This window comes from Oncorhynchus kisutch, linkage group LG28 (genome assembly GCF_002021735.2).
Source record: "Oncorhynchus kisutch isolate 150728-3 linkage group LG28, Okis_V2, whole genome shotgun sequence".
Taxonomy (NCBI): domain Eukaryota; kingdom Metazoa; phylum Chordata; class Actinopteri; order Salmoniformes; family Salmonidae; genus Oncorhynchus; species Oncorhynchus kisutch.
The window spans coordinates 1,784,094-1,811,634 of NC_034201.2; the positions used below are offsets into that span (position 1 = coordinate 1,784,094).

Consider the following 27,541-nt stretch of genomic DNA (forward strand, 5'->3'; position numbering starts at 1 on the left):
TGTTCTCAACTAGCCTACCTGGTTAAATAAAGGTGTTCTCAACTAGCCTACCTGGTTAAATAAAGGTGTTCTCAACTAGCCTACCTGGTTAAATAAAGGTGAAATAAAAAAAAATAAAAAAATGAAACGTGGCTGGGTCTTTCAGCATGACAATGATCCCAAACGCCCGGGCAACGAAGGAGTGGCTTCGTAAGAAGCATTTCAAGGTCCTGGTGTGGCCTAGCCAGTCTCCAGATCTCAACCCCATAGAAAATCTTTGGAGGGAGTTGAAAGTATGTGTTGCCCAGCAACAGCCCCAAAACATCACTGCTCTAGAGGAGATCTGCATGGAGGAATGGGCCAAAATACCAGCAACAGTGTGTGAAAACCTTGTGAAGACTTACAGAAAACGTTTGACCTCTGTCATTGCCAACAAAGGGTAAATAACAAAGTATTGAGATAAACTTTTGTTATTGACCAAATACTTATTTTCCACCATAATTTGCAAATAAATTAATTTTTAAAAATTCTGGATTTTTTTTTCTCATTTTGTCTGTCATAGTTGAAGTGTACCTATGATGAAAATTACAGGCCTCTCTCATCTTTTTAAGTGGGATAACTTGCACAATTGGTGGCTGACTAAATACTTTTTTGCCCCACTGTACCCCGAAGAATTGTGGCTGTTCTGAGGGGGGGGTGCAACTCAACATTAGGAAGGTGTTCCTAATGACTCAATGTATATTAGATTAAATAAGCCTCACGTAGCAAATAAGCCATATCCAAATTTGACACTCTCATTGACCTCCATTCATAAACTCCTGGTTTGGTGGGCAAATTTTTTTAATCGCTTCCTGCTGGAGGAGAAAGATTTTGGGCAGAGTTTCCACTCTCGCTTCACTTCTTCCTCTCTGCATCTATTCAAAACCCAGACATCTGCGAATGCCTTCTTGCTAAGCCATATATTCTTACAAATATTACTATTTTGAACAAATATTACTATTTTGAACAAGCTGGAGACAAGTTTTTCAAAAATGAAGGACGAGGAATGAAGGACGAGGACGGGAGGTTGATAGGCATCAAGTACAAAAAATGTCAACTGTATTTCAGTAGCTCAGAAGAATATATGAGGAAGAAAGCGGAAAAGTTCATGAAACAAAGGGGAAAAAACCTGGGACAAGATAGGATGTTGAGAGAGAAGAACAAAAGCGGGAACTCCTACTACAGTTCGGAGGAAGAAGGAAAGGAGCTGAGTCTAGAGGGAAGCAGTGTGGTGAGGAAGATTGGCATTAAGTACAAAAGGAAAAAAACATACTCCGGTAGCTCAGAAATTGAATTACCTGAGGTGGCAGGTGCAGTGAAGACCGCCGCCTTCGGGCCTCGTTCTAATGGTGACAAGGATGATTCTGGCCCATTGGGAGTGAGATTTTTTGGAGAGAATGGATCCTTGCCTTCTGGCTGATCCATACGTGGTGTTATTTTGGGTGGAGAGGAGGTTGGGGACTGTTGAGTTGGTGAAAGTAACTCGAAGTAGACTTGCAATGATTTTTTTGTGTTTCTTCCGTTCAAAGGGAGCGGGCGCTCCATACCACTCGCCTAGGGACAAGAACTGTGACTTGCTTTAATCTCTGGAGCAGGGCGCCTTTGAAAGGAGTGATAACTGGGGTGGTATTAAGTGTTGAGAAGGACTTTTTATTTGATTTATTTAACCTTTATTTAACCAGGTAGGCTAGTTGAGAACAAGTTCTCATTTACAACTGCGACCTGGCCAAGATAAAGCATTGCAGTGTGAACAGACAACACAGAGTTACACATGGAGTAAAAAATAAACAAGTCAATAACACAGTAGAAAAAAAAGAGAGTCTATATACATTGTGTGCAAAAGGCATGAGGAGGTAGGCGAGTAATTACAATTTTGCAGATTAACACTGGAGTGATAAATGATCAGATGGTCATGTACCGGTAGAGATACTGGTGTGCAAAAGAGCATAAAATAAAATAAATATAAACAGTATGGGGATGAGGTAGGTAAATTGGGTGGGCTATTCACTATGTACAGCTGCGATCGGTTAGCTGCTCAGATAGCAGATGTTTGAAGTTGGTGAGGGAGATAAAAGTCTCCAACTTCAGCGATTTTTGCAATTCGTTCCAGTCACAGGCAGCAGAGTACTGGAACGAAAGGCGGCCAAATGAGGTGTTGGCTTTAGGGATGATCAGTGAGATACACCTGCTGGAGCGCGTGCTACGGGTGGGTGTTGCCATCGTGACCAGTGAACTGAGATAAGGCGGAGCTTTACCTAGCATGGACTTGTAGATGACCTGGAGCCAGTGGGTCTGGCGACGAATATGTAGCGAGGGCCAGCCAACTAGAGCATACAGGTCGCAGTGGTGGGTGTTATAAGGTGCTTTAGTAACAAAACGGATGGCACTGTGATAGACTGCATCCAGTTTGCTGAGTAGGGTATTGGAAGCTATTTTGTAGATGACACCGCCGAAGTCGAGGATCGGTAGGATAGTCAGTTTTACTAGGGTAAGTTTGGCGGCGTACGTGAAGGAGGCTTTGTTGCGGAATAGAAAGCCGACTCTAGATTTGATTTTAGATTGGAGATGTTTGATATGAGTCTGGAAGGAGAGTTTACAGTCTAGCCAGACACCTAGGTACTTATAGATGTCCACATATTCTATGTCGGAACAAATGTTCAAATGTTCATAGATGACCAGCAGGGTCAAATAATAATAATCACAGTGGTTGTAGAGGGTGCAACAGGTCAGCACCTCAGGAGTAAATGTCAGTTGGCTTTTCATAGCCGATCATTCAGAGTATCTCTACCGGTCCTGCTGTCTCTAGAGAGTTGAAAACAGCAGGTCTGGGACAGGTAGCACATCCGGTGAACAGGTCAGGGTTCCATAGCTGCAGGCAGAACAGTTCAAACTGGAGCAGCAGCACGGCCAGGTGGACTGGGGACAGCAAGGAGTCTACTGCATCTTGCCTATACCGCACGACCATCGCTCATCCATATGTACATATTCTTATTCATTCCTTGACACTTGTGTGTATAAGGTAGTTGTTGCGAAATTGTTAGATTACTTGTTAGATATTACTGCACAGTCGGAACTAGAAGCACAAGCATTTTGCTACACTCACAACATCTGCTAACCATGTGTATGTAACCAATAAAAAAATTATTTTATAACACATTAGAAAAATCCATGTACAGTGTTTGCAAATGTAGAAGAGTAGATTGAGTTAAGGCAATAAATAGGCCATAGAGGTGAAATAATTTCAATTTAGCATTAACACTGGAGTGGTAGATGGGCAGATGATGATGTGCAAGTAGAGGTACTGGGGTGCAAAAGAGCAAGAGGGTAAGTAATAATATGGGGATGAGGTAGTTGGGTGTGCTATTTACAGATTGGCTGTGTACAGGTACAGTGATCGGTAAGCTGCTCTGACAGCTGATGCTTAAAGGAGATATAAGACTCCAGCTTCAGTGATTTTTGCAATTCGTTCCAGTCATTGTAGGGATACCCATGGTGCTGGACATCAGAAGTGTCCGGTGAGAGAAAGGCAGGTTGAGGTTGCCAGGATCAGAGTAGTTCAAAAGGTATGATGAGGCAGTGAAGAGAGTAGTAGAGGAAGATGGGTTCAGGGCGAGGGATCCTAAGAGGCTCCCTGTGAATAGGCCGAGGCCAATAGAGTGATAACAATAACATGTGCTTCAGTAAGGTAGCCATGGTTATCAACTGTGCCGCAGAAATGGAACATAAATCACAGTAAATAGATGTTGTGGTGGCAGCTGCAGAGAAGTACTTGTGTGTACGAGATTTTACTGCAGAAGAGTTACAAGATGTGTTGAACAATTAGTGTCCCGTCCTCCCAGGGTGCCAGCCTAGTGTAGAATCAGATAGGGACAAGTAGTGGAATAATGGTGAGGTGTTAATGGGTGTAGGGTCTGTTGGTATGGCCATTTTTCTTCCCTTTTCCCTATATTTTGTCACTTCCCTTTTTGTGTCACAAAGTGTAAAGAATTCACACTCCAGAACAGTAGGCGGAAACACAGGGCAAGAGAAGAAAAATAGATGAACACTCCAGTCCAGTAGGTGGCGATTTCAGTTGGTTGTGATCCATCCGCCAATACAAATTTAAAGAAGAATATGTCCACAGCTATAACAATGGCCAGATATTTCGCCGGATATATAAATGTGAAGCATCCGTTTGGCGTTTCCACTCACTACCAAATTTGGTGAAGAGAGGAAGCTTGCAGTGGGAGAAGACGCTGCGGGATTAATTTTGACCGACTTTCTGCACATTTTCTCCTCGATTTAAATATGAGATCTCAATAGAGTTTTCTGTTTCCGAAACTAAAATCTGTAACAAACAGAGTGTACTAAGCTATGTGAACATTACCCTTTGCAACTTTTTCCAAAAATGCCGTTGTTTAGGAGTGCAAGGGCGAATATAGTTATTGCACAAGCGCACCTCACAGAGTAGGTGGAAATATGCAAATAATTCTAGAACGCGCCAATAGGACCTGGCTATCTCGTGCTTTGCTCTGACCACCTCCTTGCTTGTTTTTTTTTACCTCCTTGCTTGTTCTGATTAATTTCTTCCCATAGGAAAGGACGGGCTCTGGTATATCTTGGGTTGGTTAAAACAATGTTTGATATGCCTTCTTGCTCAGGCTGACGCCCGTAAAACGTACCCCGTCTGCGTCATTTCCGTTTGTACACTTTTTTGGGGGGGGGGTATTCCTTCTCGGATGTCCTGTAAATTACTGGATTGAGCCTGTAAAATAAACGGACCTAAACAAGAACATCGTGGAGAGAAAACAGCTGTAGAAATACGCATTTATACTTTTTACAGTTTTGGACATTTTAATTCAAAGAGCAAATAGCTTGCTACTGCTCTGCTGCGTACATACTAGAAGACTAGTGCACCCTGACTCAAACACGCCACCGCAGAAAACGGTCGAAACTCCGGTAACGTTACGCGTTAGCTAGTTACACTGCAGAGAAAAAAGGGCAACGCTACGTTAGCTGAGAGCCTTGTTTGTTACGTTGCAGGGTTGACAGGGGGAAAATGTAGACACCGATGAACCCTAATACCAGCCCATGGTGGGGAGTATTAATGGAAGTTAGCTACTATAACTGTTAGCTAGCTAACGTAAAAGGTTACATTTACAGTTAACTTGGAGTTTTCTGATGTTTGTTTCTTCAATATTGGCTCAAGAGTCGCTAAATCGCCAAGTTGTTGCCAAGAAGGTCAATTTGTACGTTACGTTTTAGTTTCGGTTGCGGGTGGGAAAGTGACAGGTGTTGTTGTCAGTCCTCGTCCAAACATAGTTGAAGCTGGGCTTGTCAGCTAACGCTAGCTAGCTGCTATGATGAGAGAGTTCATAGCTAGTGTCGTGTGTGCTTCCTACCAAAAACAGGAATAGCCTATCTAACTTAGATAGAAGTGTCAATACAACATTTAGACAGTTTATGCCATTCCGTTTCAAGTTACTATTTAAATTTAGCAAGCTACAGATCAACCATCAGTTGATTGCCAACAAAACCGAGAAGTTATTGATTGGAGCCATTGCGCTTAACTGTTTAGCTGTAGCACGTTAACTTTAGTTACATCAAGTTTCAGCCTGATTTTTCCAGCATGTCTTGACTCTCAGCGTCTCAAGTCAGCCTGAAACTTGATGTAGCCTAGCTAACTAATTTGCCATCTTTATTAGTGTCGGACAGTGTTTATTTTAGCTATATGTTAAACAGCTGATTTGACGGTGTCTGCTAGCCAAGCTAACTGACCAATTCGAACTCTAATGCTCTCTGTACACCCATTGCAACACTTTCTCCCTCCCAGCCATGCTCGTGTACTTACTGGTACCCTCTGGCACATTTCTTTGATCTATCTGTTTTTGCAGCACCAACAAAGTCTTGCCCCAGCGTCAAATATAAGCTATGCTTAATAAAAGTTGTAGTTTTTTGTCATTCATCCAGAAAGGTTAGGTGCCAATAATAATTTTGTCTGGAAAATCATATTGGATGCAAAATGCAGTTAATCTCTGCTCATCTCTTCATACTCTGTGTAGGCTAGCCTATGTCTTACAAACTCATGTAGGCTAGCTGTCATTAATATTCCTCTCATGTTGTGGTTTGTTTGTCTAGGTGCTGGGTTATTGTAAACACTGACACCCTCCTGACAGTCCAAGTCACTCAGGCCCCCCTCCCTTAACCCCACCCGTTCCCCTCCCCTACCCCCTTCCACGAGCATCCCACCCTTGACTATGAATGAGGTCAGCGTAGTCCGAGAAGGATGGCTCCACAAGAGAGGTGAGGACACACAATGTATTATTATTCACAGCTAATATAATCACTTTCAAAACACAATTTCTGACAAAGCCAGGCAGAGAAACAACCATTCCAGGCTGTATGTAGTTGCCACTGAATGTACATTGTGGCTGACCTCAGACTAGGCTATATGAGAGTTTTCAGGGGGTGTATACTCAATCCCACTTGTCTCTCTGTGCAGGTGAGTACATTAAGACTTGGAGGCCGCGCTACTTCATCCTAAAAAGTGACGGCTCCTTCATCGGCTACAAAGAGAAGCCTGAGCTGTCCGTCCAGAGCTTGCATCCGCTCAACAACTTCTCAGTGGGAGGTGAGGGTCCTACAAAGGGAAAACTTTATTGTTGATGTCCTGTGCTCTTGCCTCTGGCAGTGTTTTGTTATTTTGCTGGGTGTTTAGTGCCACCTCTGTACATAACATTTAAATGAAATGTTTGTGTTTTCAAGGCTAGATGTTGCTTTGGGGGTCTTCACACACTTCACAAATTAAATGAGATAAAAACACGGGATTGCGGCATTAAAACATTTGTAATGCCGTAATCCCCCCCGTTTGTCCCAGAATGCCAGCTGATGAAGACAGAGCGGCCCAAGCCTAACACATTCGTTATCCGCTGCCTGCAGTGGACAACAGTCATCGAGAGGACCTTCCATGTAGAAAGCAATGCAGAGAGGTAAGGAGGGGATAGGGGCAACTATGAGGTGTAAGAATGGGTAGATAAGAGTGGGGAGGAGGGATAACATTCAACATAGAGGTGGAGGGAGGGATGGATATGTTTCTGTGTAAGTCATCGGCAAAAGTGATTCGAAGGAATTCTACAAGCTCACTATGGTGTAGTAACTGCACATTATTTGGGTATGTGTGTGTGTCAGAGAGGAGTGGATGCGTGCCATCCAGGCGGTGGCCAATGGGTTGAAGGTGCGAGAGGAGGAAGAGCCCATGGACCTGTTTGGCTCTCCCAGCGACAACAGCAGCATGGAGGAGATGGAGGTGGCCATGTCCAAGACCCGCTCCAAAGTGGTGAGTGTGTTTCTATGACATGATAGACAACATGTTCACTCAGATTATTCTTCCAATGTGGTTGGGTGCTAAATCCTGGTTTGTTCCTACCAGTGGTGGTCGGTGACATTTTTAAGATGAGGGAGGATGATCAATTTTTTATGAGCATGGCCTTATTTCTGTTACAGCATATTGGATGATTCCATTCACACAGCATATTCCATTCACCCAGCTCAATGTAACATCGATAGGTTTAGGCTACTACATGATACTAGAATGTTCCATATACATATCATGAGGTTGCTACAACCTAGCTTATGACTGAAAGTTTACAACGTATGTGCACAAGTTGAGAGAAAATATGTCGTCAAGGTGAGACAGTAACACATTCAATACCGCCTTGCACACTCTTGCCTGCATCTAGCTGATCTAGGGTGTAATCATTAGTCCCAACAGTTGCAAACGAGAGTTTCTATTGGACAAATGTAGGTATGTTTATCTCTCTCTTCCATTTGCTTCTGTTTATTAAATATTTTTTAATAGCATCTGTGGAATGAATACACCCCTGATCACACACAAACAGTTAACTTTCATAGCAGCTACATACAAACCACAGGATCATTTTGGTTGTAGAATTCCTTAAACCTTAATATCATAACTGCTACACACAGCCTACATCGTTTTCATCATATCATATTACATTTTATTTGTCACAAGCACCAAATACAACAGGTGTAGATCTTACAGTGAAATCCTTACTTACAAGCCCTTAATCAACAATGCTTTAAGAAGTAAAAAAAAAATTGTTAAGTAAAAATAGATAAGTAGAAAATAAAAGTAACAAATAATTTGACACAGCAGCAGTGAAATAACAAATGAGGCTATGTACAGGGGGTACCGGTACAGAGTCGATGTGCGGGGGTACCGGTTAGTCGGGGTAATTTAGGTAATATGTACATGTAGGTAGAGAGAAAGTGACTATGCATAGATTATAACAGAGAGCAGCAGCATAAGAGGGGTCTCGGTAGCCCTTTAATTAGCTGTTCAGGAGTCTTATGGCTTGGGGGTAGAATCTGTTAAGAATCCTTTTGGACCTGGACTTGGCGCTCTGGTACCGCTTGTTGTGCGGTAGCAGAGAGAACAGTCTTTGACTAGGGTGGCTGGAGTGTTTGGCAATTTTTAGGGCCTTCCTCTGACACAGCCTGGTATAGAGGTCCTGGATGGCAGAAGCTTGGCCACAGTGATGTACTGGGCCGTACGCACTACCCTCTGTAGTGCCTTGCGGTCGGAGGCCGAGCAGTTGCCGTACCAGGCAGTGATGCAACATGGTCTCGATGGTGCAGCTGTCGACCTTTTGAGGATCTGAGGACACATGGCATTGCTTGTGGCCTGAGGGGTAATAGGCTTTGTTGTGCTCTCTTCACGACTGTCTTGGTGTGTTTGGACCATGATAGTTTGTTGGTGTTGTGGACACGAAGGAACTTGAAGCTCTCAACCTGTTCCACTACAGCCCGTCGATGAGAATTGGGGTGTGCTCGGTCCTCCTATTCCTGCAGTCAACAATCATCTCCTTAGTCTTGATCACATTGAGGGAGAGGTTGTTGTCCTGGCACCACACGGCCAGGTCTTTGACCTCCTCCCTATATGCTGTCTCATCCTTGTCCGTAATAAGGCCTACCGCTGTTGTCATCGGCAAACTTAATGATGGTGCTGGAGTTGTGCCTGACCATTATGAGTGAGGAGTGAACGGGGACTGAGCACGCACCCATGAGGGGCCCCTGTGTTGAGGCTCAGCGTGGCGGATGTGTTGTTAACTACCCTTACCACCTGGGGGCGGCCTGTCAGGACATCCTGGATCCTGTTGCAGAGGGAAGTGTTTAGTCCCAGGGTCCTTAGCTTATTGATAAGCTTTGAAGGCACTATGGTGTTTTACAGTGCCTTGCGAAAGTATTCGGCCCCCTTGAACTTTGCGACCTTTAGCCACATTTCAGGCTTCAAACATAAAGAGATAAAACTGTATTTTTTGTGAAGAATCAACAACAAGTGGGACACAATCATGAAGTGGAACGACATTTATTGGATATTTCAAACTTTTTTAACAAATCAAAAACTGAAAAATTGGGCGTGCAAAATTATTCAGCCCCCTTAAGTTAATACTTTGTAGCGCCACCTTTTGCTGCGATTACAGCTGTAAGTCGCTTGGGGTATGTCTCTATCAGTTTTGCACATCGAGAGACTGACATTTTTTCCCATTCCTCCTTGCAAAACAGCTCGAGCTCAGTGAGGTTGGATGGAGAGCATTTGTGAACAGCAGTTTTCAGTTCTTTCCACAGATTCTCGATTGGATTCTGGTCTGGACTTTGACTTGGCCATTCTAACACCTGGATATGTTTATTTTTGAACCATTCCATTGTAGATTTTGCTTTATGTTTTGGATCATTGTCTTGTTGGAAGACAAATCTCCGTCCCAGTCTCAGGTCTTTTGCAGAATTCTTCCAGAATGGTCCTGTATTTGGCTCCATCCATCTTCCCATCAATTTTAACCATCTTCCCTGTCCCTGCTGAAGAAAAGCAGGCCCAAACCATGATGCTGCCACCACCATGTTTGACAGTGGGGATGGTGTGTTCAGGGTGATGAGCTGTGTTGCATTGTTGCCAAAATGTTCAATTTTGGTTTCATCTGACCAGAGCACCTTCTTCCACATGTTTGGTGTGTCTCCCAGGTGGCTTGTGGCAAACTTTAAACAACACTTTTTATGGATATCTTTAAGAAATGGCTTTCTTCTTGCCACTCTTCCATAAAGGCCAGATTTGTGCAATATACGACGGATTGTTGTCCTATGGACAGAGTCTCCCACCTCAGCTGTAGATCTCTGCAGTTCATCCAGAGTGATCATGGGCCTCTTGGCTGCATCTCTGATCAGTCTTCTCCTTGTATGAGCTGAAAGTATAGAGGGACGGCCAGGTCTTGGTAGATTTGCAGTGGTCTGATACTCCTTCCATTTCAATATTATCGCTTGCACAGTGCTCCTTGGGATGTTTAAAGCTTGGGAAATCTTTTTGTATCCAAATCCGGCTTTAAACTTCTTCACAACAGTATCTCGGACCTGCCTGGTGTGTTCCTTGTTCTTCATGATGCTCTCTGCGCTTTTAACGGACCTCTGAGACTATCACAGTGCAGGTGCATTTATATGGAGACTTGATTACACACAGGTGGATTGTATTTATCATCATTAGTCATTTAGGTCAACATTGGATCATTCAGAGATCCTCACTGAACTTCTGGAGAGAGTTTGTTGCACTGAAAGTAAAGGGGCTGAATAATTTTGCACGCCCAATTTTTCAGTTTTTGATTTGTTAAAAAAGTTTGAAATATCCAATAAATGTCGTTCCACTTCATGATTGTGTCCCACTTGTTGTTGATTCTTCACAAAAAAATACAGTTTTATATCTTTATGTTTGAAGCCTGAAATGTGGCAAAAGGTCGCAAAGTTCAAGGGGGCCAAATACTTTCGCAAGGCACTGTATTTCTTTCATCACATTCCCAGTGGGTCAGAAGTTTACATACACTCAATTAGTATTTGTTAGCATTGCCTTTAAATTGTTTAACTTGGGTCAAATGTTTCGGGTAGCCTTCCACAAGCTTCCCACAATAGGTTGGAGGAATTTTGGTCTGTTCCTCCTGATAGAGCTGGTGTAACTGAGTCAGGTTTGTAGGCCTCCTTGCTCGCACACGCTTTTTCAGTTATGCCCATACATTTTCTATGGGATTGAGGTCAGGGCTTTGTGATGGCCACTCCAATACCTTGACTTTGATGTCCTTAAGCCATTTTGCCACAACTTTGGAAGTATGCTTAGGGTCATGACCCATTTGCGACCAAGCTTTAACTTCCTGACTGATATTTTGAGATGTTGCTTCAATATATCCACATAATTATCCCCCCTCATGAAGCCATCTATTTTGTGAAGTGCACCAGTCCCTCTTGCAGCAAATAGTACGATCGTTGTCCCCATGTGCAGTTGCAAACCGTAGTCTGACTTTTTTATGATGGTTTTGGAGCAGTGGCTTCTTCCTTGCTGAGCGGCCTTTCAGGTTATGTCGATATAGGACTTGTTTTACTGTGGATATCGATACTTTTATACCGTTTCCTCCAGCATATTTACAAGGTCCTCTGCTGCTGTTCTGGGATTGATTTGTACTTTTCTCACCAAAGTATGTTCATCTCTAGGAGACAGAACGCGTCACCTTCCTGAGCGGTGTGACGGCTTTGTGGTACCATATTGTTTATACTTGCGTACTATTGTTTGTGCAGATGAACGTGGTACCTTCAAGGATGATCCAGACTTGTGGAGGTCTACAATTTTTTTCTGGGGTCTTGGCTGATGTCTTTAGATTTTCCCATGATGTCAAGCAAAGAGGCACTGAGTTTGAAGGTAGGCCTTGAAATACATTCACAGGTACACCTCCAATTGACTCAAATGATGTCAATTAGCCTATCAGAAGCTTCTAAAGCCATGACATAATTTTTGGGAATTTTCCACGCTGTTTAAAGGCGCAGTCTTTGGCACAGTGTATGTAAACTTCTGACCCACTGGAATTGCGATACAGTGAAATAATCTGTCTGTAAACAATTGTTGGAAAAATTACTTATCATGCACACAGATGTCCTAACCGACTTGCCAAAACTATAGTTTGTTAACAAGAAATTTGTGGAGTGGTTGAAAAATGAGTTTTAATGACTCCAACCTAAGTGTATGTAAACTTCCGATCAACTGTATGTGTTCCTTTGTCCAGGTTGTATAGGGCAGTGTTGAGTGCAATATAGATTGCATCATCTGTGGATCTGTTGGGTCGGTATGCAAACTTGAGAGGTTCTAGGGTTTCTGGGACGATGGTGTTGATGTGAGCATTGACCAGCCTTCCAAAGCACTTCATGGCTACAGACGTGAGTGCTACAGGTCGGTAGTCATTTAGTCAGGTTACCTTAGTGTTCTTGGGCACAGTGACTTTGGTGGTCTGCTTGAAACATGTTGGTACTACAGACTCAATCAGGGACTGGTTGAAAATGTCAGTGAATACATGCTTGGAGTACACGTCCTGGTAATCCGTCAGGCCCTGCGGCGTTGTGAATGATTAAGTCATCCGGAACAGCTGGTGCTCTCATGCATGTTTGTGTTACTTGCTTTGAAGCGAGCATAGAAGCAATTTAGCTTGTCTGGTCGGTTTGTGTCACTGGGTGGCTCGCGGCTGTGCTTCCCTTTGTAGTCTAATAGTTCACAAGGCCTGCGTCATCCAACGAGCAACGGAGCCGGTGTAGTACAATTCAATCTTAGTCCTGTATTGATGCTTTGTGTGTTTGATGGTTCGTTGGAGGGTATAGCGTGATTTCTTAAAAGCTTCCGGTTTAGAGTCCCGCTCCTTGAAAGCGGCAGCTCTACCCTCAGTGTGGGTGTTGCCTGTAATCCATGGCTTCTGGTCGGGGTATGTACGTACGGTCACTGTCGGGACGACGTCATTGATGCACTTATTGATGAAGTGACTGATGTGGTTTGCTCCTCAATGCCATCGGAAGAATCTCAGAACATTTCCCAGTCTGTGCTAGCAAAACAGTCCTGTAGCTTAGCGTCTGCTACATCTGACTGCTTTCTTATTGACCAAGTTACTGGTGCGCCCTGCTTTAGTTTTTGCTTATAAACAAGAATCGGGAGGATCTAATTATGGTCAGATTTGCCAAGTGGAGGGCGAGGAAGAGCTTAGTACGCGTCTCTCTGTGTTTGTGGAGTAAAGGTGGTCTAGAGTGTTTTTCCCTTCTGGTTGCACATTTAACATGTTGGTAGAGATTAGGTAGAACGGAAGTTTCCCTGCATTAAAGTCCCCGGCAACTAGGAGCGCCGCCTCTGGATGAGCATTTTCCTGTTTGCTAATGGCCGTATACAGCTCATTGAGTGCGGTCTTAGTGCCAGCATCTCTTTGCGGTGGTATATAGACATGTATCAAAAGTATAGGTGTAAACTCTCTTGGTAAATTGTGTGGTCTACGGCTTATCATGAGATACTCTACCTCAGGCGAGCAAAACCTTGAGACTTCCTTAGATTTTGTGCACCAGCTTTTGTTTACAAATATATATATAGGCCGCTGCAGAAGACGCTGTACTATCCTGCCGAAAAAGCTTAACCTGCCAGCTGTATGTTAATCATGTTGTCGTTCAGCCACGACTCGGTGGCAATAAATTCATAAAACCAAAAGCTTACCTTGACTTGAAAGAGTTCCAGTGTTGGATAGCCAGCTAGCTAACATAGCATGCTTCTGTTTGATCCTGGTGTTTGAGTAGGCTAGCTGCATTTGCTAGCTAAGTCAGTGACAAAAACATCTCTCCTTTGTGTTACTCACTACTCACCACATTTTATGAACTGCAGGGCTAGCTAGCAGTAGCTTCTGCTTTTAGTACTGGATCCATTTTCTGATCTTTTGATTAGGTGGACATGTCAGTTCATGCTGCAAGAGCTCTTATAGACTTCTAAACTTGAAATATGAATATCCTTGTTCATGGTATGGAGGGAGAGAGGGGAATGCAGAACGTTTATGTTCTGTCTGAACATGTTATTGTTAGACATCAGGTATCCTATGGAAAGGAGAAGGCCCACAGTCTGGTTTCTACCCCAAAAGTGAATGGTTATCTGTAGGAGGAATGTATATGTTGGAGTCAATTAATTTTGGATATGAGCCAGGGGCTTGGAATGTTACCGAGTAAGGGAAAGGCCATCACATGGTTGCGGTCACTGATAAGGGTGGAGAGCTGTAGATTAGTGAGGAATGGGTGCCGAGGTCAGGTCACATTAAGGGAGAAGGAACCGTTTATTACCAACATTATTTTCCTGCCTAGCAATAAAGGTGTAATGTTTAGCGAAGAGGAAGAGACTTTACCTAAAGTGTGGTGTGTGTATATATACACAATTGTGCTGGTGGGAACATGTCTTTGTCTCTTCAGCTGTCTGACCCATTGGGTGAATACACTTGGTTTGAACTTTTTATAGTTGTCTGTTACTTTTTACTCTTGTTTATTTAGAACCTAACAACCTCCTAGGTTTTAGGATTGAAGCAAATGTACCCCGAGGAGGATGGAAACTAGCTGTCCTCCGGCTACACCATGGTTCTACCCTACTGAGTGCTGTTGAGGCTACTGTAGACCTTCATTGAAAAACAATAATTTTTTGGTGACCTGTGGATATGCACTGCTCCAAAAGATAAAGGGAACACTTAAACAACACAATGTAACTCCAAGTCAATCACACTTCTGTGAAATCAAACTGTCCACTTAGGAAGCAACACTGATTGACAATAAATTTCACATGCTGTTGTGCAAATGGAATAGACAACAGGTGGAAATTATAGGCAATTAGCAAGACACGCCCAATAAAGGAGTGGTTCTGCAGGTGGTGGCCACAGACCACTTCTCAGTTCCTATACTTCCTGGCTGATGTTTTGGTCACTTGAATGCTGGCGTCGCTTTCACTTTAGTGGTAGCATGAGACGGAGTCTACAACCCACACAAGTGGCTCAGGTAGTGCAGCTCATCCAGGATGGCACATCAATGCGAGCTGTGGCAAGAAGGTTTGCTGTGTCTGTCAGCGTAGTGTCCAGAGCATGGAGGCGCTATCAGGAGACAGGCCAGCACATCAGGAGACGTGGAGGAGGCCGTAGGAGGGCAACAACCCAGCAGCAGGACCGCTACCTCCGCCTTTGTGCAAGGAGGAGCAGGAAGAGCACTTCCAGAGCCCTGCAAAATGACCTCCAGCAGGCCACAAATGTGCATGTGTCTGCTCAAACGGTCAGAAACAGACTCCATGAGGGCCCGACGTCCACAGGTGGGGGTTGTGCTTACAGCCCAACACCGTGCAGGAAGTTTGGCATTTGCCAGAGAACACCAAGATTGGCAAATTCGCCACTGGCGCCCTGTGCTCTTCACAGATGAAAGCAGGTTCAAACTGAGCACGTGACAGTCTGGAGACGCCGTGGAGAACGTTCTGCTGCCTGCAACATCCTCCAGCATGACCGGTTTGGCGGTGGGTCAGTCATGGTGTGGGGTGGCATTTCTTTGGGGGACCGCACAGCCCTCCATGTGCTCGCCAGAGGTAGCCTGACTGCCATTAGGTACCGAGATGAGATCCTCAGACCCCTTGTGAGACCATATGCTGGTGCGGTTGGCCCTGGGTTCCTCCTAATGCAAGACAATGCTAGACCTAGGGAGGTCATACAGGGCACGTGGAGACCACACACACTACTGAGCCTCATTTTGACTTATTTTAAGGACATTACATCAAAGTTGGATCAGCCTGTAGTGTGGGTTTCCACTTTAATTTTGAGTGTGACTCCAAATTGATAAATTTGATTTCCATTGATAATTTTTGTGGTTTTGTTGTCAGCACATTCAACTATGTACAGAAAAGTATTTCATAAGAATATGTCATTCATTCAGATCAAGGATGTGTTATTTTAGTGTTCCCTTTATTTTTTTGAGCAGTGTATTTAGTATAGTTTGTGTTCATATGCTAGCTGGGGGCCCCAACCAATTATAGTTTTAAAATAAATTATTGGGGGGGATGAATCGACCTGTTCTGAATATTGGGTAAGGACATGCCCCCCACCCCCTGTGGCAATTTTGTCTATGGTGTGAATGATCTGTTATTAAGTATCATAGTTCATCATCAAGGTGTTTGGCTGGGCTGGGTTACATAAGATAAAATGGTTGAATTTTCAACCCTGTTTCTGTGTTGTCAGACGATGAGTGACTTTGACTACCTGAAGCTGCTGGGGAAAGGCACATTTGGCAAGGTTATCCTGGTGAAGGAGAAAGCCACGGGGATGCACTACGCCATGAAGATCCTGCGCAAGGAGGTCATCATCGCTAAGGTAAAGAAATAGGCCTAACCTATACCACTTTACAGTGGTGAAGAATACTGGCCATCAATTTATTGGGAAATTACGATCCTTTGGTATTAGGCCTAATCTAGTTAGTCCGATTGTCCTGTATATGGCATTTTTAGGTGGTGAGTGGTATATTTAAGCAATAAGGCCAGAGGGGGTGTGGTATGTGGAACGTAGAGTGCTAGGACACAGCCCTTAACTGTGGTATATTGGCCATATACCACAAACCCCCTAGGTACCTTATTGCTATCATAAACTGGTTACCAATGTAATTAGAGCAGTAAAACTAAATGTTATGGTATACGGTTTGATGTGCCAGTGAGCATTCAGGGCTCGAACCACCCAGTTTATAATTAGTTATAAGCTAAGGGTCTAAGTACTGTGTTTTGGTGTTTATTGTTGCTGTGAAAGGCTGGCCCTCTGATTTGTGTAAATGTGTGTCCAGGATGAGGTTGCGCACACGGTTACAGAGAGCAGAGTGTTACAGAACACCCGTCATCCCTTCCTCACAGTGAGTGTTCTGTGTTACTGTCAACCTATTACGTGTGCTGGTCCAAAACAGAACACCCACACATGCTGTTTATTTATAGGAGGGCTTGCGGGATGAGAAATTAATCAATTGTCTCATTCCACTCTTCCAGACACTGAAATACGCTTTCCAGACTCATGACCGATTATGTTTTGTGATGGAATACGCCAACGGAGGAGAGGTGGGCGTCCCAATGACACACACACACAAACATGAATGTGTAATTACAGTTTTATCAATTGTTTGAACACTGATTGAAACGTATCCATATGGCCAAAATATATATTTTTTAATACTTTTTTTGGTTTGTCATTTCACATTGTTTTCATGCTAAACACTTTTTTTGCTAAACATTTGACACAAATCTCCATTACAAGAGAGAAAAAACTAAATGTACCCCAGGACCAGAATTAAGAAACACTGATCTGGTGAAATTACCATTTGATGACGAATGATACCATTCTGATGGATTCAGATAGAACACATGTCACCAAACAAAGGTCTAAGGGTGTTAGTTTGTTTTATAAAATACATTTTCTCATTGACAATTTAGATGTTCATCTAGGGAGGATGGTAGCTGACTCTATAGCCACTCCTTTCTGTCATGTCTTTAATATGAGCATAGTGGAAAGTGCTTGCCCTCAGGCCTAGAGGGAAGCAGAAGTCATTCCGCTACCCAAGACTGGTAAAGCGGGCTTTACTAGTTATAATAGCAAACCTATCAACTTGCTGACAGCTCTTAGCAAACATTTAGAAAAATGTTGTTTCACCTAATACAATGCTATATGGCTGTAAACAAATTAACAAGACTATCAGCAAGCTTAGAGAAGGGCACACGTGTACTGGACTGACACAAATGACTGATGATTGGTTGAAAGAAATTGATAAAGAGATTGTGGGAGCTGTACTGTTACATTTCAGTGCAGCATTTGATATCCAACCTATAACATATTGTGGATTCAGAGCTATCTATCTAATAGAACTGTGTTTTCTTTTAATGGAATCTTCTATAATGTCAAACATGTTCAATCTGGTGTATGGCAGGGAAGCTCTCTAGGCCCTCTTTTCTATTTTTACCAATGACCTGTTGCCACTGGAATAAAACAGAATGTGTGTCCATGTATGCTGATGATTCAACCACATGCGTTCACACAGATAGTGTGAAAGGTATTTTATGTTTTGGTGGTGTTAGTGCATTTAGCAAGAGAAATGTTTTGTTTTGGCAAACACTTGCAGTTTAGTGGCTGTTGCAGAAATCGTGTTCAAGCAATCAAGGACATTTTTTATATTAAAGCATCTCAAATGAATAATTTCACCTTTTTACACTCTCTTGCTGTATTTTTCCCTACAGCTCTTCTTCCACCTGTCTCGGGATCGCGTGTTCACGGAAGACCGGGCCCGTTTCTATGGCGCTGAGATTGTATCTGCATTGGAGTACCTCCACTCTCGTGATGTGGTATACAGGGACCTGAAGGTAAGCACTATCTGTGTTGATTGTGTCCTGCTCTTTGCTCCCTTCATACATCAAAGGATTTTGTTTTTTTCAAATTGTAATAATAATCATGCCTTGTGTAAATTCTCAAGATGTTTACAAAAAGTACCATTTGACCATTCTCACAGTTGTTGGTGTGACATGTGAAGCACAACTTTTTAAAATCAATTGACACTCGAAAATGGGATGACCTGGACGGCTGATTCCGTTTGCTAGCTAGCCATCAAGATCATCATATAAGTCGGTGTTCTCTCAGGATGCAGACTGATTTAACTTACTCAACTGTAACCTTTGATAGTGACATCACCAGGCACTCTGTTCTAATGTCTCATCCATCCTGGTGTCTTTTCTCAGCTGGAGAATCTAATGCTGGACAATGACGGACATGTTAAAATCACAGACTTTGGGCTATGTAAGGAAGGTATCACGGATGGCGCCACCATGAAGACCTTCTGTGGCACCCCAGAGTACCTTGCACCGGAGGTGAGGGCATGGTGCTGGGCATGGCTAGTGCAACATTGTTATTCTTAAAAATCAATAACACCTTATTTACATAAGTATTCATACCCTTTGCTATGAGACTCAAAATTGAGCTCAGGTGCTTCCGGTTTCATTGATCATCCTTGAGATATTTCTAAAACTTGCTTCAACAAAGTGCTGAGTAAAGGGTCGGAATACTTATGTATATGTCATTTTTCAGTTTTTATTTTTAATAAATTAGCTAACATTTCTAAACCAATTTTTGCTTTTTCATTATGGATATAGATTGATGAAAAAAAAAGTTTAATCAGTTTTAGATTAAATCAAAATGTAAATAAAAACTCAAGGTGTCTTGAGTACTTTCCGAAGGCACTGTGTATATATATATACATACACACACACACACACACACACACACACCATTTGACGCACAAAACAATTTAGGCAACCGGGATCTTGATTTGTTATTTAACTTGGCAAGTCCGTTAAGAACAAATTATTATTTAAAATGACGGCCTAGGAACAGTGGGTTAACTGCCTTGTTCAGGGGCAGAAGGACATTTTTTTTTTTTTTACCTTGTTATTTGGGGATTTGATCTAGCAACCTTTCGGTTACTGGCCCAATGCGCTAACCTCTAGGCTACCTGCCGCCCCTATACAGTATATTGTCCAAGCCTAACTGGGTGTGTAGACTAACTGGGTGTGTAGACTTATGTTCCAGCCCTACTCTAAATCAACTGCTCAACAGGACCTTGTTATGCTGACTCGGTTGTGTTTGAGCAGTGTTGGATAAAAAGACTGCACACCCAGTGACCTAGCTCTCCAGATGGAGAGTTGATCACGTGTTTTATACAGTAACAGTGCTGTATTTTTGACTATTTGACATTTTTTCACAGTTATGGTATTGAGTATAATTATACAAAGCTGGTATTGGTATCGAAGCTACATTCCTGAACACTTTGTTTGTCATCTAGCTCGTTTGTAATGAATTATCGCGTAGGGGTATCCTAAACAAATGCACATGGACAAACTCATGCTTCATCCATCTATAGCCTAGCCACTATGCTACTAAACTCGGCAAAAAAAGAAATGTCCCTTTTTCAGAACCCTGTCTTTTAAAGATAATTTAGTAAAAATCCAAATAACTTCATAGATCTTCACAGGGTTTAAACTCTGTTTCCCATGCTTGTTCTATGAGCCATAAACAATTAATGAACATGCACCTGTGGAACGGTCGTTAAGACACGAACCGCTTACAGACGGAAGGCAATTAAGGTCACAGTTATGAAAATGTAGGACACTAAAGAGGCCTTTCTACCGACTCTGAAAAACACCAAAGACAGATGCCCAGGGTCCCTGCTCATCTGTGTGAACGTGCCTCGGGCATGCTGCAAGGAGGCATGAGGACTGCAGATGTGGCCAGGGCAATAAATTGCAATGTCTGTACTGTGAGACGCCTAAGACAGCGTTACAGGGAGACAGGACGGACAGCTGATCGTCCTCGCAGTGGCAGACCGTGTAACAACACCTGCACAGGATCGGTACATCTGAACATCACACCTGCGGGCAGGTACAGGATGGCATCAACAACTGCCCGAGTTACACCAGGAACGCACAATCCCTCCATCAGTGCTCAGACTGTCCACAATAGGCTGAGAGGCTGGACTGAAGGCTTGTAGGCCTGTTGTAAGGCAGGTCCTCACCAGACATCACCGGCAACAACGTCGCCTATGGGCACAGACCCACCGTCGCTGGACCAGACAGGACTGGCAAAAGTGCTCTTCACTGACGAGTCGCGGTTTTGTCTCCCCAGCTCACCAGGGGTGATGGTCGGATTTGCGTTTATCGTCGAAGGAATGCGCGTTACACTGAGGCCTGTACTCTGGAGCGGGGTCGTGATGGAGTGTCCGTCATGGTCTGGCACAGTACCATCGGACTGAGCTTGTTGTCATTGCAGGCAATCTCAACACTGTGCGTTACAGGGAAGATGTCCTCCTCCCTCATGTGGTGCTCATCCTGACATGACCCTCCAACATGACAATGCCACCAGCCATACTGCTCGTTCTATGCGTGATTTCTTGCAAGACAGGAATGTCAAGTGTTCTGCCATGGCCAGCGAAGAGCCCGGATCTCATCCCATTGAGCACGTCTGGGACCTGTTGGATCGGAGGGTGAGTGCTAGGGCCATTCCCCCCAGAAATGTCCGGGAACTTGCAGGTGCCTTTATGGAAGAGTGGAGTAACATCTCACAGCAAGAACTGGTAAATCTGGTGCAGTCCATGAGGAGTGGAATGCACTGCAGTACTTAATGCAGCTGGTGGCCACACCAGATACTGACTGTTACTTTTGATTTTGACCACCCCTTTGTTCAGGGACACATGATTCCATTTCTGTTAGTCACATGTCTGAGGAACTTGTTCAGTTTGTCTCAGTCGTTTAATGTTATGTTCATACAAATATTTACACATGTTACGTTTGCTGAAAATAATCGCAGTTGACAAGAGGACGTTTCTTTTTTGTGTGTAGTTTCCATCCTTTAGCCTACAGGAGAATGCTCATTGCTAAAATAACACACCTGCCTGATAATATGAACCCTGTAGTCTATAGCCTTGTTAGAGCCAGCCCTAAACTTATTTTTGCTAACATGGGCTCATTTCTGGAAAGGAATATTAGCAATTGTGTGGTGTGCAGACCTCAAAATTGGTATTAAATTGTATTCCAAGTGGCATTAAAAAGGTCTTAAAGTTTAAAATTCTACTTCATGGAACCCGCAGATATCATGCTTAAGATTGGTTCTCTTATCTACTGATTCTCTATTGTTTAAAAAAAAAGTTAATCTTAACGCAGTGAGTATTTAGATTGGAGGTATCCCACTATGCTAATGTCATCAATCGCCTATGGAACAGTTATTTTTGAAGGCCCCCATAAAGTGACTAAGACCGTTTTTTTCCCCCCTACCTCCCTGCACGTCAAGGTGCTGGAGGACAATGACTACGGTCGCGCTGTGGATTGGTGGGGCTTGGGCGTGGTCATGTACGAGATGATGTGCGGTCGGCTGCCCTTCTACAACCAGGACCATGAGCGGCTGTTTGAGCTCATCCTCATGGAGGAGATCCGCTTCCCCCGGAACCTGGCCCCCGAGGGCAAGGCGCTGCTCGCAGGCCTGCTCAAAAAGGACCCCAAGCAGAGGTACGTCGTGGTGGGGTTGGGATATGGTTCTGTGTGACTGTTTGACTGGCCTGCTCAGGGAGGACACCATTTGTGTTAGGCTGGGTGTCTGCTCAAGAAAGGTGTGTGTGCTCATGATTGCAGGCCTGCACACACAGCCCCTAATGTAGTAGAAAATACTGGTGCGAATCGAGCTGGGTTCTCTGATATTCTGTTGTTTATTGACAGGTTAGGGGGAGGACCAGATGATGCCAAAGATGTGATGTCCCACAAGTTCTTCACCTCCATCAACTGGCAGGATGTGGTAGATAGGAAGGTGAGTGAATATAGGCTGATAGATTAGTGGTACTGAATCAGTCAAATGTTGTTTGACATCAACTGCTGAATGACTGATTCCCAAATGACCTTGCATCATCAATAAGTAAATGAATTAGCCTTGTCTGAGCTAGAACGCCCCATAGGGCAGGAGACGATCACTTGTTTCTGTAGCGTGAGGCAGCTTGATGTAGAAGTACCCCTCGTGCACCCACTGGACAGGGTGCTAGTATTTCGCAGGGCCTAAAGCAAATTATTTTCCTTAATGCTGAGTACTAAGCAGAGAGGATCCCGAGTCCTTTTCCTTGATGATTGGAATATGTTCAGAGAGACTGACGATACCATCAACAAGCTAACCACCTCTGTCGCCAGCTTCATAAGGAAATGCATCGGCAATAGTTGTCCCAACAGTGAAGGTTCGCTGCTTCCCCCAATCAAAAGCCCCGGATTAACACAGAGGTTGGCGCTGAACTAAAGGACAGGGCTACTGCACACAGGGCCATCACAGACAACCCTGAGGCTACTGCTGAGGACAGGAATAAGTACAAGAACTCCTGCTACGACCTCCGCAGAGTCATCAAACGAGCAACGGGACCATGTAAGAATAGTCAATCACACTTCTGTGAAATCAAACTGTCCACTTAGGAAGCAACACTGATTGCCAATAAATTTCAGTGGAACTATAATACATAATATAGTACAGAACTATAATACACAGGCTCCGACCCTGTCGCCTGTGGGAGGGGCTACAGCCCATTACGGATTACAAAGGAAGACCCAGCCGTGTGTATGCCTCTCTACCAGATGAACTCAACCCATTTTATGCACACTTCGACAAGTGAGTGATCTCTCTCTCTGAGGCCGATGTGAGTAAGGTCTTTAATCAGGTAAACACTCGCGGGGCCTGGCTGTATTCCAGGGCATGTTCTCAGAGATCAGATCAGATTGCAGACATATTCTCTTTGTCGGAGTCTGTAATCCACATGTTTTAAGATGACCGTCATTCCTGTTCCCAAGAACTCTAAGGCTTCATGCCACAATGACTACCACCCTGTAGCACTCACATCTGTAATCATGAAGTGCTTTGAAAGGCTGGTTATGGCACACATCAACTCCATCATCCCAGACACCCTAGACCCAATCTAACTTGCATGCTGCCATAACAGACGATGCAATCTCAATTGCATGTCACACTGCCCTCACCCACCTACCTATACTGAACAAAAATATGAACTCAACATGTAAAGTGTTGGTTCCATGTTTTATGAGCTGAAATAAAATATCTCTCTAAAATGTTGCACCCTTTTTTGACTGTTTAGTGAGCATTTCTCCTTTGCCAAGACAATCCATCCACTTGACAGGTGTGGCATATCAATAAGCTGGTAAAACAATGTGATAATTACACAGGTGCACCTTGTGCTGGGGGACAAAATGCCACTCTAAAATGGGCAGTTTTGTCTCAATGCCACAGATGTCTTGTGAAAGTAAAACTTGAAACTAGTGCCAAGCAGAGAGGCATGAGGTCCCATTTTCAGAGTCTTTGGTATGACTCAACCTATCAATCTCCAGGCGGACACTTTAACCATAAGGCCACAGAGTTGGTTGCATCATAGATTGTTATTATTTGTAGATGGCAGTCAATCAGAATTTAGCCACAACGCATCACACATTTGATGGTCTCGAACTCAGCCAATATCAATATGTTTTACAAGTCTTCTGAGATGGCAGAGGAAAGGTTGGTACTGTGATGTCTACTTCTGGACCATTTAGCCAATCTCTGCTCTCTACCTCAGCTGACTCCGCCCTTCAAGCCTCAGGTGACTTCGGAGACCGACACCCGCTACTTTGACGATGAGTTCACGGCACAGACCATCACAGTCACACCTCCAGACAAGTGTGAGTTTGTGTGTGTGTTTATGCGTGCATGTGAGTTTGCAAGTGTGTTTAGTAGTGTGTAGCTATATTTTCATCCAATTGGCGATAGATGTTTACGCGAGTATTCTAAAATGTACATAAAAACAAAAGGAGCATCAAGCTCATCACTGCACTATCACCACCCTGTGAATTTCTTATTTTATCTATAGCCTAAAATGTGGCATGCTTTCCCGAGTCGTACTGGGTGGACCACACACCAAATCATTGACTCCCAAGTTTGATTTGATATGGATATTTGAGCATAAAGGCATTTCCACTGCCATTTCTTGCATTATTCATTTTGCTGACACACAAAGATGCAGGAAATTGCCAGGGACATCACGATACTTAGGTGCCGAGATGTATTGTGATTCTCATGATTCTATACGCATTGCGATTCGATGTTCCAAACATATTGCTGGAATAAAAAAACATTAGCAGGCGCACGCACATGTGAAAACAAGTTTTTTATTTTTTGTTCAGTTAGGTAAATAAGTGCTGAAAACAAAATGTCTTGCTATTTAAAAAGATCGAGAACACGCTATGAAAATATATTTTTTGGTGCAGGTACAGCCAACTAGCGATATTGTCTTTATAATCGTCAAAAATAGTATCCCGATATGTAACTATAGATATATTTTTCCCCCCCTATCAATATTGTTTAGCGTATTTAGTTTTGGTGACGTTTGGAAATTTGACCGTCAAATTTGCTGTTTCCATCACATCTGTCGTGATATTTTATTTATCCAACATATACTTTACTCGCATAAAAAGGTTGGATGGAAACCTGATTTGTGCCACTTTATGCCACCAGCAGGGACGACGTTACGGCGCTGACACTGTTTTCTCTGTTTTCCAGATGACAATCTGGACTGTGAGGACCCCAACCAGCCAGCGCACTTCCCCCAGTTCTCTTACTCCGCCAGCATACGAGAGTGACAGTCTCCACCATACACACACTGGAGAGACCCATACCGCATCAGCTCACACACTCGCGTCCACACTTGTAAAAAAAAAAAAAAAGACTGCAGTCTTGAGACACCACAGGCTGATGGATCTCTGGTTACAGCGGGGATCTAAGTGCCTAGGCTTGCAGCCATCTTGTCTTCTCAAACTTCGCCTACACTATGGTCATGCACAAATGCAGCCTGTGAACCACACAGGACCTCAGTACCTCACGTCGTCAGCAGTAGCACATCAGCCATGCACAGGGAGGACTAGAACCTATAGGTGGCGCTATAGGACACTACTGCTCCTCAGATTTGAGGCACTGATTTATCATTTCGTTCTTCTCTCGCTCTTTCTTTCTCCCCTTGCCCCTCTCACACTAACCCAGTAACTCACACAGCTGGGGTAGAAGAGGGGAAAAAAAGTCAAACTGATTATTTTCAAAAATGAGAAAAATATTACACCCCCCCTCCGATTGTTACAGTTGATAAGGAGTCATATTTCTGTGATTTATTCAAGTGGTCTTTTTCTGGAACTAGCTGTTACCAATAGTGTTGAAGTAGTTCTACTGGGAGGGGGGGGGGGGGTAAATTTGTGGTGGTGGTAACAATTAAGATGTTTCTCCCTCAATGTGTTTGACTATGCTTGGAGAGAAGCGATACAAAATTGAATGTCTGCATTTCGTGTGTGTCAGAGTGCGGTCGTGTTTGTGTGTGAGCTCGCTGATTGACGTAAACTTGCCTGGCGAGTATAAGTAGATTAATTTGCCACGTCACACTACACGGATGTTTCCGACACTCAAGAACCTACTCTGAAATATGAGAAGATGCAGGACAGAGTACTACCATTTGAACTGTAATCCAATGAAATGAACTAGTATTACGCTCTTGTTTCTGACTGCTCGTTGTGAATAGAACAGCAAGTGCTACAGAGGAATGGGATTTAGGGAATCACTGTACAAGGTGTACATGTACATTTTGTAAAACCCTGTTTTTAATTAAGGACTGGTCTCAACACCTCTGCTCTGAGACACACCAGCCATATGATTTACAAGCGTCGACGAGCACTGGGGCTGCAGTTACACAGGCAGTCCAATTGATATCTTATGACCAATCACAGATCTTTTTCAGAGCTGATCTAATTGGTCAAAAGACCAATTAGTGAAAAGATCAGAATTATTCTACCTGTGTAAACGCAGCCTTATATACTTAAGCAGACCTCCTTTTACTCTAATTATAAGATTTGTATGTTTTATTGTTATCTTGTTGCTTCGCACAAGTATTTTATTTTTTCAATTGTCATAAACGGCCACAAAGGTATTTATGAGTGGATCAGTGAAGGGTTGCCGTTCTGGTCACAACACCAGGTGTGTGTTGAATGTAATCACGCCTGCTCCTAGTTGCCTGGTCTCACTGCTGACGGTTGCTGGTCGAGACGAGGAGATTCAGGTTGTTCTCAAATGTTCTGTTAGTCATGTGAGCCTTGTGTCCATTGTGTGCCATTTTGAAATCATTTCTGAGAGGAACTTTTCTCTATTCCACCTTGCTGTTTCCCTGACCCCTTTGAAGACATTACTACTCTCGTTTAAGAAAACCATTCATAAATGTCTAAATGAAAGTCTGTTTCCCCTGACTTATTTCAATTAAAGGATCTCATTGTATGTATTTGTTTTTAGTTGTATACCGTGTGTGTGAGACACCTGTATGCATGTCACACCTGTCTGTTCATGCTTGCATGTGTATTGTATAACCCCCCTCCCACACACACACACACACACACACACGTGTAACATACTCACTTGGCGGGAACTGTAACAAGGATAGCGAGGATCACTTCATGGCACAGACTGCTCAGCCCCTCACACGTCCAGACCGTCCCCATGGTCGCCATCCCACTTCTGATGATTTGAATCAGCTGTGAGCGCTACTGCAAAAAACAAAGCGTGGCCCCAGGAGCCATTTTTGTGAACCTGCTCTAGGCCTGCCGTCTCGATGGTCAATTGTTCCTGTGCCTAGTGGAGAAAAGGTTACTGTAGCACATTTTTGTGAACCTGCTCTAGGCCTGCTGTCTCGATGGTCAATTGTGTAAATTGTTGCAACGGGTAAAGGATCCTGTTTAAGTTATTTAGTCTACGCAAAATTAAAACAAAATCTATCACTCAACACAATTACTTCCTACAAACACACAGACAGATTAAATAACACAGACCAAGAATCACAAATATAGCTGTGAGGAGCAATGAACAGGGTTCACAGAATGACAGAAAGGACACTATCAGTTGGATATGCAACTTTGTTCTATAAAAAAGCAAGCACACTATCATGTAGGAACTATGATGATTGCACATAAAGAGTCTAAACAATGCGGGGCTGTGCACCTCTTCCAGGACTGCTACGCAGAAGAAATGCCAGGCTGCACAGACGCAAGACATTGAACTTCACTGAGTTGGCCACATGC

The 27,541-nt window shown here is 43.5% G+C and overlaps 1 protein-coding gene across 3 annotated transcripts; it reads left to right on the top strand.

The window, feature by feature from the left end:
- The first annotated feature begins 4,443 nt into the window (after positions 1 to 4,443).
- On the top strand, positions 4,444 to 26,748 carry LOC109872584 (RAC-beta serine/threonine-protein kinase). 3 transcript variants are annotated; one of them, XM_020463866.2, is made up of 14 exons: positions 4,444 to 4,464; positions 6,136 to 6,300; positions 6,500 to 6,628; positions 6,875 to 6,986; positions 7,186 to 7,333; positions 16,092 to 16,223; positions 16,684 to 16,749; positions 16,880 to 16,948; positions 18,119 to 18,241; positions 18,614 to 18,742; positions 21,714 to 21,928; positions 22,136 to 22,223; positions 24,016 to 24,118; positions 24,996 to 26,748. In XM_020463866.2, the coding sequence occupies exons 2-14, from the start codon at positions 6,255 to 6,257 to the stop codon at positions 25,073 to 25,075; spliced, it is 1,440 nt and encodes a 479-aa protein (XP_020319455.1). In that variant the 5' UTR covers positions 4,444 to 4,464; positions 6,136 to 6,254; the 3' UTR covers positions 25,076 to 26,748. The 3 variants fall into 3 exon arrangements, with proteins under 3 accessions (XP_020319455.1, XP_020319453.1, XP_020319454.1); XM_020463864.2 differs by lacking the exon at positions 4,444 to 4,464 and adding an exon at positions 4,647 to 4,956; XM_020463865.2 differs by lacking the exon at positions 4,444 to 4,464 and adding an exon at positions 4,973 to 5,971.
- The last annotated feature ends 793 nt before the right edge of the window (positions 26,749 to 27,541 follow it).

Coding starts and splice junctions, on each gene's coding strand:
- LOC109872584 (XM_020463866.2), top strand. CDS start 6,255: ATGAATGAGGTCAGCGTAGTCCGAGAAGGATGGCTCCACAAGAGAG. Junction 6,629..6,874: donor CAACAACTTCTCAGTGGGAG/GTGAGGGTCCTA, acceptor CGTTTGTCCCAG/AATGCCAGCTGATGAAGACA. Junction 21,929..22,135: donor AAAAAGGACCCCAAGCAGAG/GTACGTCGTGGT, acceptor GTTTATTGACAG/GTTAGGGGGAGGACCAGATG.